We start from the raw sequence: 10,685 nt of genomic DNA, 5'->3' as shown, positions 1-10,685 counted from the left end.
AATGAATGTTGAACATTATGTTATTAATAAAGTCTCAATATTTTGACACTTCGAGCTCGTTAATATTTAAGTTTCTGATTAATATTTTATTTTCACACTTATGTACACATGTGAGAATGATAATGTTGAAAATAAAATTTTCTTTCTAAATGACATTATTATATGATTCCCTTTAATGTGTCATGTTGGGATTAAGGCTAATATAATAGTACATGGAAGAGACTATATTGAATAAATGATGTACAACTGTCATGACTCTTATGAGTTCTTGTTTTTAATCAGGACTTGTAATGTAATGAATTTGGAAAACATATTCTGATTATGCGCATTATGTTAGATATATATTATATTATGAATTGTTTTGTCACATGAGACAAGTGAGAGAATGTAAGAATGCCTATTGTGACATGAAAGAATATACTATTTTGTTTTGAATAAGTATAACTCTTGAATTGGAGAGTTGTGAATGAAATGGTAAGACTCTTGGAAAATAGTCTATATATAGTGCTTGATGGAAACACTATACTTATCAGAAAAAGACTTTAAACGTAGTCTCAATCTCTGCTTAAAAACGTTGCTCTATTAGCCATCAATAAGGAAGAGCATATGAAGAAAGGGAAAGAGATAGAAGAGTTTTCCTATTGACAAAAAACAACATACAACATACAAAGAAAGGAGGATCGTATCGCCATGGATATAGGTAATCTATAACTATTCTTATGATGTGAAAACTATGATTTCTTAAGATCTATTTACACATGGTTTCCATGATAATAATTTACGGTTACACTAACCATGTTTTTTAAATGAGTCTAATAGGACCATTATGAGTAGCAAAGTGTTTCATACCAAATAGACTATCAAAGTTAGTTTTGTCCCATCTACCGATTTTGTTGGGCCTTTTATTTCAACCAAAGCCTTAAAGTGTATTCTCCACAAAATCAAAGCTTTTCTTAACAAGTATTTAACGAAGCTATATTTTGAGTAACTTAAACTCAAGACATTTGATTAAGATAAAACGACTTCTCCCGAGTTCACTTATGCACTTGATGGTAACTAAGTTGCGATTGTCATTTACAAGGTGTTGGTTTATATTATTATATTTATTATAATTTAAAATTTATCAAACAAATAATTATCATATGCTAAAAATAATGTTTTTATACACTTATTAGGAGGAGCGATCACAAACTTCAAAAGAAATCAATTCCTTATCCAAAAAGATGAGAAATACCCTTGGTAACACAAAAAAACTAACAAGTTAAATATAATTAAATTTAATGCTAATTTTGAAATAATTAAAAGTGACACAAGAATTAAGCGCTAATAGGATTCAATAAGCTCTTTTATTCTTATATAAAGTAAAACTTCCACAAATGTTGCATCGTCCGATGTCCATGTTGCGTGTTTGTGTCAATGTCTATGCTTCATAGATAATAATACAAGGGACAGAAACTTAAAGGCTCAGGCCGAAAAACAGAGACCATTCACATAATTTTTGAACAAAAGTTTCGATGAAGGAAAACTAGAAACTCATCCACATTCCACTGTAAATTGTGGAGGAGAAAGATACAACATCATTAAGTAGTGACACAATCACTATCTTAGACATGACTAACAGGTCATAGCCAATCCTTCTGCTGCAATTTCAACGGCAAATAAACTTCAGAGAGATACTGAAAACCAAAGGTGCTTAAAGCCTGTATCTCAGCCTTTTGCTTAGTTTTCACCATCAGTGTCAATTCCTCAACCCAGCCAGGATTCTTCTTCACAAAATCTTCCTCCAACAAATCCTTTCCAGTCTTAATATCCTGCTCAGTCATGGGCAACCTACACTGCTCAGGTATCTTGTACTTGTCCAAATCACTAGGTCTAACCCCAAGCCACTTTATATCAGGGGTTGTCAAGTTGGCACTGTCATATGACATGTTCTTAGATCCACACCCATAAACCGAAAGAATCTTCAACCCATAAGGATCACTGTCAACCAGTGCAAGGACAGGAAGCTTCAACTCTGTCTTCATCTTCCTCAAGAACAGCCTCGTCGCAACATCAGGCTGCCCCTTCGCAGTCACAATTATACATGGAAACCGATTGTAGAACCTATCCTCAGCCAGTCTCATATAAGCAGCATCCTTCTCCACCAAGAGAATGAATAGAGCATCACTCTGCATATCCCCAACTCGGTCAATATTTGGTGGAATTGCTTTTCCACCCATACCCATCTTCGTGCAATCAATCATGTCCCCATTGTCGCTGAAAATTAGCCTTCCCACCACAACCCCTTTTGTGGAAAAACACGACAAGAGTTAAAGAGGAGATGAGAAATGAAAACCTGAAATTTCTAGATGATAAAAGGTGTGCATAACAACCCAATGATGTGATAGAGTGACTTTTGTAAACAAGAGAGAATAGGTAGTTATACCTGCACTATACAAAGTAACTATATGACTTCGCAAATTAACAATGATTGCAAATTACAATGTATAACAACAATTGTAGTCTTGTCGGTCTCTGCAAGCCACTGGTATAGAAAAGAGAAAAACTAATACAGCGTACTATAAGTAACTTAACTACATGACTTCATGAATTACCCATGGTTTTATATTGCAGTCTATAATCACAATCGTGGTTTTTTGGGTCTCTACAAGGACCACAACTGCACAACCTTATCATGACCGTAGTTGTTGTATCACTTAATGTTTTCTCCCAACATCACAACTACAACTCACAAGCATAATTAACCAAACTATGATGTGCAACATTTCCTCTAATTATCCAAAATTCATGTAATTGCTATAGTACCACAATTGGGACTGTGGTGTAAAAGCATACAACTAGCCAAATTGTTTCTGATTATCCTTGATTTCTCTAATCACAACACAACTGCAGTTTATGAACATTTAACTAACCCAATCCCCCTTCATTATCCACAATTTCTATAATCACAATTCAGAATAGAACCACAACTACAATTTGAAAGCATGTAACCAACCAAACTATAGTAATACAGCACCACCCTAATGTCCATATTTTCTGTAATCAGCAACATTATAAACATGTAACTAACCAAATTCCGACTCGTTATCCACAATTTCTATAATCATGATAGAACCACAACCTCAACTAGCCAAACTATAATAATGCAGCATCCCCCAATTTTCCACATCCTCTGTAATTGCAACTTCAAAAACATGTCAGTAACCAAATTCCACCTTATTATCCACAATTTCTATAATACTAACACAATCACATCCACACCTGCAATTAATTTAAAAAACATGATATATAAATAACCAAACAAGGGCAATACCTTTCTCTGCAGCAACAACATTGAGGCTGGATCTAGTACACCCAAGCATACACGACACATCATCGAGAACCGCATCGGACTGCATCTGATCCTGGAAGAGCTTGACATCAGTGTAGAACAGATCACGCTTAGTAACATGAATCCCCTTGAGACATAACTGGTGAATGAGCTGCATAATTCGGGCAGTGATAGCAGTTTTCCTCACAGTCGAAATGTTAGCGAAGGGGCGAACCGAAGTCTTATCTTTCAAGACGATTCGATCGAGTTCGGGGACGTATAACTGATTCGCGGCGGAGCGGGAGGGGACGTCGAAGGAGAAGCCATTGCCGGAGAGGATGGAGCGGGTGATGGAGAGGACTAGGGACTCAATGTTGTGCTGGACGGAGGAGAGGGAGAGGTCGGAGACTTCGCGGCAGGGGAAGGGGAGGGTTAGGTCTTGGAGGGTTAGGGTTGTGGCGGCGGAGGAGGCGGAGGAAGAGGAGGCGGAGAAGGTTTTTAGGGTTTCGAGAATGGAGGAGTCGGGTTTAAGTATGTTCTTGAAGGGTAGGTGGTTGCTGTCATCGTCGGCGGTTGGATTATTACGGCGGCGTTTTTTGTTGTCTGCCATAGATGGAACTGGAAGGAGGAGAGGGTAGTGTGGTGTGTAGAGGCGGGAAATGAAAAGTGTTGTTTCGCAGATTTTAGTTACTTTACTTGATACGATTTAGATTTCTAATTCCATTTTGGAGGTTTTTATTTTTGTTGCACTATATTCACCTTTTTGGATAACAAAACAATCTGTCCTTTTGTTGAATGACATTTTCCTCTAAAAAAATATTAGTATTAGTAATCAAAGTTTTGATTTTTTAATCATTCTTGGATCTATCGACCTTATTGGTGAATAGTTTTTCTTAAAGATTGAAATTACCAAGGTAAGCAAATTTTTGACAGATGAATACTATAGAAAAAAATAATGTATATCAGTATATTCATATAACATAAGGATTTTTTATATTGTTATTATCATTTATATTTCATTATCATTAACTTTTAATATAATTAAATAATAATTGATATGCATATTAGTGCATAGATCTTTATATTAAAAAATGTAATTTAATATTACTTTAGGACAAATACTCACGTGGTGGTGATTTTATTATTGAAACATATATGCGCCATGATTTGTTTGGTTGGGAAATGAAATAGAGAAGAAAGAAAGACGTGAGAGATTATTAAGAGAATAAAAATGTGAAAAAGAGAGTAAATTTTTATATTATTTAATATAAGAGAGAAAAAAAAAAGTGAGAATAACAAAATTATGTTACATTTTAAAAGGTAGAAATACCCTTTAATTAAAAAAGTATTATTGAATGGTTTTCAAATGTCATAATAATGGATTACACAATTAACCATCTTTCCTCAACTTTCTCATCATATTTGGTGAGAAGGAATTTTCATGAGTCTTACATCCCTTTTATTTTTTTCACATCTTCTCTCTTCTCAACTAAATTAAAGAAAAACACACTTTCTATTATATTTTCATATTCTTTCTCTCTAGAATCAAAGACTTGTAATGTAAGAGTGTGTTTAAAACCCTAACACAATATATATATATATATTGGTGCATTGTCTAATTTGTTTGCATATATTATATCAACATTATTTTCCTCTAAATTTTTTGTATATCATTATCCTATTTTATTTAAATTTCAATAATACAGATTTAGAATACGGTCAACTTTTGATTTTTTATTTAAATTATACCTAAAAGCTAAAATTACATACCATATTGTATTATCAACCGAATCTCTCACCCTGCTCAAAGTCGCATTATTAGTGGTTTATTGCGTGGGGAATTAAAAGAAAACAAGTTAATAGCGAACCAACCTAATTATTTCTTTGCCCTCTCAATTTCCCTTTACAGCAACTCTCTCATTCCTCCAAATCCCCATGGCGGCGATAACCCGCCACCTCACAAACCGCACATATCCAATCTCTTCCTTAACAAGGAGGTGCCTCTCTTCCGCGCTCCCCTCAGAAACCAACAACTCTCACGCGCCACCGTACTCATCGTTCCACCTCAAACCACGCGTTCCGCCACCCGAGGATCTGAAAAATAAGCATGTCCAGTGGGTGTTCCTTGGCTGCCCTGGCGTCGGAAAAGGAACGTACGCTAGTCGCCTCTCCAATCTCATCGGTGTCCCTCATATCGCCACCGGCGATCTTCTCCGTGAACAGCTTGCCTCATCTACCTCCCTTTCTTCTCAGGTTTTAGTTTATCTTATTATCTCTCTTTCCATCTCTTGTTTTGTTGATTTATTATAAATCATTGTTCGATGCATATAGCCCATCATTTTGTCCATATCCTGTACATATGTGACTTTGGTTGTTGGCTTTCAGTTAGCATAGCATAGCTTGGTCAATACGATCTGTGTCTTTATTAATTTCAAAATTAAACTGCATTTCCAACTAGTGTCTCTCCCGGTAATTGAAATCTAGCAGCGCCTTACACATATTATTAGCTTTTTTTGAAACTTAAAAAGAAATAATCTGCTAATAAAAAATAATGAAAAACCATATACCCTGGTAGACAATAACTGATAATTTGTTTATTAATTATTGATTTACAACTGACATGTGACATATTTCACTTTCCCATCTGTAAGTATATTTTTTAGAGAGAAACCAAAAGGATGCAATTGGAGTAAGGTCTAAAAAAAGATTTGTAAGAGGATTTTATACGAGTAAAAAGAAGCTGAAAGGAGAGAGAAGGTAAAGCTAAAATAAAATAAATAGAGTCTGGAAATGAAAGTAAACTTTTATGAGAATCTATATTCTTCAACTTCTTAAGAAAAGCTCATGCAAAAGGAGAGAGAAAGGTAAAGCTAAAAATCACTTTTTCATAACTGCGGCCGGACATGAAATAGCTTCTAATATAGATAAAAGATATGCTACCATAGCCATTATTTAACCAAAGCTTGACAGTGTTACTGGATAGCTGGGTTCCTTGGGCATGTTGACATGAGTTGACTTCCTGACTGTGTATGGAAAAAACTGTTTTGGAGAGGATTACACCATTGGCTGCTGGCAACCTTGGTGTACACAAAAAACATTCTCTTAGAATGTTTTAGAATCACCTTTTTTAAAGTATAAACAAAAGTGCCCTAAGTTAAACTTTGTACCTGTCTGCTTAAGTCATGGCAATCCTGTTATTAATCTGTATTAAAGTTTTGAAATTTCCTGTTCTGTTTTAAAGTAAGATGAGGAATTTAAAAAAATAAGTTGTGGATATTGCTTTGTGCCGCATTTTATATGTTTATTATTAGAACTTGCTAGAGTTAATTTAATTAGTGGGAGTGTGAAGTAATTGAGACAATAACTTCTGTCCTTCATTTAATGGTCCTGACTGAAAATTTGTGTCCTTTGATTAATGCCTATTTATGACATTTCAATGTCACTTTGTGGCCTAGTTCTCTTTGTTTGGATACTTTGTTTATTCTATGGCCATCAAACCATCTCTTTCACTTGCTCACTTGTAATTTTTGGTGTCTTGTAGTTATCAGAAACTGTAAAGCAAGGTCAGTTGGTTTCAGATGAAGTTATTATAAGTTTATTGTCAAAGAGACTCACTGCTGGGGAAGCGAAAGGTGAATCAGGATTTATTCTTGATGGTTTTCCTCGAACAGTAAAGCAAGCAGTGAGTATCTCTGCTTTGGTTAATTGTATTTATTGATAGGTACTCCCTTTTTTTGTTTGCAAAATTCTTCATCAGGGAACCTAAGTTTATCTGGATTCCTTTGTATTTCCATTTCCTCCTAATCAGCTACTACCTTTCACTCTTTTTTATTGAAATGCTTTTCCAGCAATTAATTAAGTATACCACGCTCTTGAGTCTCGACTAACATTCTCTTAACTTTCATAGAAGATGTTAAACATTAAGTATTTTTATTGCCATTTTCTTTGTGCTCAGGAAATATTGGAAGGAGTAACTGAGATTGACTTGGTAATCAATCTGAAGCTCCGAGAAGATGTACTGCTTGAGAAATGCCTTGGTAGGAGAATTTGCAGTCAGTGTGGGGGAAATTTTAATGTTGCTTCGATTAACATCAATGCTGAGAATGGGAACCCGGGAATTATCATGGCTCCACTTCTTCCTCCTGCAAATTGTATGTCGAAGCTCACTACTCGATCAGATGATACTGAAGTAGTGGTCAAAGAAAGGCTTCGGATATACAATGAAATGGTAACTTCTTTTCTTAAAGCTGTATATGTATGTTGATATCTATTTATGAGGTAATGAAATATCTGAGTCAAGGTGTATATAAAGTTGATGTTTCTAATTACCTGTTGCTAACAGTTGTTTTTTTGTGAGTGATTTTATGCTTCCCTTTCTAATTGGTTCAGGATTTGTTTTCTGTCATGGTTGCAGAGTCGCCCTGTGGAGGAATTTTACCGTATTAGAGGAAAGTTATTGGAGTTTGACCTTCCTGGAGGAATCCCAGAATCTTGGCCTAAGTTACTGCAAGCTCTTAATCTTTATGATTATGAGGACAAGCAACCTGCCACAGCATAAAGATGTAATAATGTATCATATCTGTGAGTAATTAATTCTTTGCATGCATATATTGCATGCTTGACAATTTTTAACAAAAGAAAACTGAAGAAAGGGAACTTCTCTGTTAGTATTATTTGGACGGATAATGATAGTGGTAAGTGTTGTAATCTAATCATACTAATAGTGTTGGGTTTTCTAAGCTTGCATAGAATTGCCAGCATGTAGCATCATTACTGCACTGTTGTAACTTATATGTGAAATTGTGAATAAACTAATTTTATTGAATTATCACATGCTTGAGAATTAGGAAAGGCTTTTACTGGAGTAACTTCAACAGAAACCTATTTCGTAATGATTCAAGCTATTTGAACATGCTTGTTGATTTACCAATACTCATCAACAACTCCTTTTTTCAATATGCTTGGTACTTCGAAAATATTGTTGTTGTTTCAAATTAGTACACGTTCCTAGAATTCTCTATTTTATTGCTGACATTGGTATAAATTTCATGATTCTCTACTTGAATTTTCCCCCTTGGCTATTTGGTGCAATTATACTTCATTTTATTATAATTCATTTTATTCTTTTCGGGGTAGGGGGTTATTGAATTCGTGAAAAGGGTGGTATTTTTCCATTGCAGCTGCTAAAGCCAAATCAGGCACAATAGCAGCTCTTGTATGCTAAAGTTTGCATAGTACGAGATAGATTGTGTCATACGTTAAAATATTTTTATCGTATTTTACTTCTGTACATTTTGTAGTTATTCAGGTTAGTGCATTTGGAAAACATTTTTTGTGGAATAGTATGGTTTATTTTTCAAAATTTTGAATTATAACTTGTATTTTAATACAAAATAAACTATTTTAAACATGCAAATTACTATGTGTTAAGAACTTAAGATAATTATTTTTGGAGGAGGTTTGAGTGGGTTGTTAGTTTATGTCTACAGAGTAGTTTGAACTTTGAAGTACTAGACTAGTTTAGTTTGGCTATGTGGTGCTACTTGACTTAGCTTCACTACTTGGCCAAATTGAGTTTCTTTCCTTCCTTTCACTGCAGCTGGCCGAACTGGTTAGCTTAAGGATTGCAATCCAGTAAGATTAAACAGCTGCTAAAATAAAATAGGGCTCAGTACCAGCTCTTGACTGCTAAAATTTCTGTAGTACAAGATAGATCGTGCCATACATTTTTTTCTTGTTTTAGACTTCCATATATATTTTGAAATTATCTTGGTTGGTCAGTTTTTTGTACATATTTATTTTGAGCAAGTTCTTTGAATTCATTTTATGTTAATTTTTTAGTGATAAAGTGCCAACAAGAAGACAGACTTAGTGTTGCACAGGTGAAGATGTTTTTGTTGGATGAGTAAATATATAAAACATTACAAGAATTATTAGAAATTTATGCATTAGATAAAGATACTACGAGTAGCATGCAATGGGAAAAATTTGTAGAAGCATTAGGTGGTTTGACCATGTGAGAAGAAGAGTAGAAGAGCATTAGAAGCCTTAAAAGAAAGTTTATCAGATGAAGAATAACCTGATGAAGGGTGCAAGGGTGCACCCCTGCAAGGAAGAAGATGAATCTGATAAGTCAGGAGCTGTTTCAGATAGAATATGAAGGGGGAGTATCCTACTTCTGAGATGCTATGTAGGTTTAAGGAGTTATGTTGAAAGGAAGGTTTAGCGGTTAAACTGTTTGGGGAAGCATATAGGCTATCTTGCCATATAGGACAAACTGAAGACAGTGTCAAAAAAGGGAATGTCTTAATGACGACTCACAATTATGAGTCGTTTGATCTTATTAATTGCTTGTTGGGGAGATGAATACCGATGATGAAAGTGGAGATGAGAGGGTTTTTGAAGAAGACGATAGCCTTAAATGAAGACGTATGTTGTTAAGGGTGATGATGTTGGGGAGGAGGATATCTAGAAGATTGATTTGATCTTTTATCTTTAACCTTTGTGTTTAAATTCTTCCGTTGTGACCTTATATTATGAGTTTATTTTACTATTATTCATTTTGCTTTTTATTTTCTAGTGATTTTCTTATAAAGTTATGAGTTTTATTGAAGCTTGGCGTACTTGTTGATTGTTGTCTTACTTTGTTGTTGTTATATGACATAAGCTATTTTTGTTTATATATGCTATATTTTTAAATTATTTTTTGTCAACTGCCATTAATGTCTACTGTTTGCCCACAATGCCATGGTGGCAGAATTTCGGCAACCGCCATGGGCTGCTATCACTGCCCACAACAATTAACCAAATTGAGTTTCTTTCCTTTCACTGCAGCTGGCCGAACTGGTTAGCTTAAGGTTTGCAAGCCAGTAAGTTTAAACAGCTGCTAAATTCAAACAGGGCTCAGTATCAGCTCTTGACTGCTAAAATTTCTGTAGTACAAGATAGATTGTGCCTTACATTTTTTCTTGTTTTGGACTTCCATATATATTTCGAAATTATTCAGGTTAGTAATTGATTTGTCCATATTTATTTTGAGCAAGTTGAATTCATTTTGCTAGTAATTTATTTGTCCATATTGCACTGGTGAAGACGTCGTTTTGTTGGATGGAGTAAAATATAAAAAAAAAACACTACAAGACATTATTGGAAATTTTGTGATGAAGAAATTTTGTAGAAGCCTATGTGAGAAGGAGACCAAGTTGATATGAAGGATAAGCTAATGAAGATCGAGAGGGATTAAGGTTAAGACTTAAGAGAGTAAATATAACACACAACTAGGGGCAAAAGTATCCGACTGTGGATATCTGTTAAAATACATGTAACGAGTACCCATAAAAATAGCTTATGGGTATGAATGAGTATCATGATATGC

General features: G+C 34.6%; 2 protein-coding genes across 2 annotated transcripts; one reads left to right on the top strand and one right to left on the bottom strand.

The window, feature by feature from the left end:
* On the bottom strand, positions 1,453-4,009 carry LOC109361237 (DNA topoisomerase 6 subunit A). The gene is made up of 2 exons (XM_019606625.1): positions 3,314-4,009; positions 1,453-2,284 (listed from the first exon to the last, which is right to left on the bottom strand). Exons 1-2 carry the CDS (start codon positions 3,918-3,920, stop codon positions 1,623-1,625), a joined length of 1,269 nt encoding a protein of 422 aa, XP_019462170.1. The 5' UTR covers positions 3,921-4,009; the 3' UTR covers positions 1,453-1,622.
* On the top strand, positions 5,151-8,161 carry LOC109361238 (adenylate kinase 1, chloroplastic-like). Its single transcript, XM_019606626.1, has 4 exons — positions 5,151-5,563; positions 6,852-6,992; positions 7,266-7,538; positions 7,725-8,161. The coding sequence occupies exons 1-4, from the start codon at positions 5,246-5,248 to the stop codon at positions 7,866-7,868; spliced, it is 876 nt and encodes a 291-aa protein (XP_019462171.1). The 5' UTR covers positions 5,151-5,245; the 3' UTR covers positions 7,869-8,161.

Source organism: Lupinus angustifolius, chromosome LG11 (genome assembly GCF_001865875.1).
Source record: "Lupinus angustifolius cultivar Tanjil chromosome LG11, LupAngTanjil_v1.0, whole genome shotgun sequence".
Lineage (NCBI taxonomy): Eukaryota > Viridiplantae > Streptophyta > Magnoliopsida > Fabales > Fabaceae > Lupinus > Lupinus angustifolius.
This window is presented reverse-complemented; position numbering and strand designations above follow the sequence as displayed.

Excerpts from the sequence above, each read along its gene's own strand:
- LOC109361238 (XM_019606626.1), top strand. The coding sequence starts at position 5,246 with ATGGCGGCGATAACCCGCCACCTCACAAACCGCACATATCCAATCTCT. Across the intron at positions 5,564-6,851 it reads CTACCTCCCTTTCTTCTCAG|TTATCAGAAACTGTAAAGCA; the intron begins GTTTTAGTTTAT and ends GGTGTCTTGTAG. Across the intron at positions 6,993-7,265 it reads CTCGAACAGTAAAGCAAGCA|GAAATATTGGAAGGAGTAAC; the intron begins GTGAGTATCTCT and ends CTTTGTGCTCAG.
- LOC109361237 (XM_019606625.1), bottom strand. The coding sequence starts at position 3,920 with ATGGCAGACAACAAAAAACGCCGCCGTAATAATCCAACCGCCGACGAT. Across the intron at positions 2,285-3,313 it reads TGTTGTTGCTGCAGAGAAAG|GGGTTGTGGTGGGAAGGCTA; the intron begins GTATTGCCCTTG and ends TTTCCACAAAAG.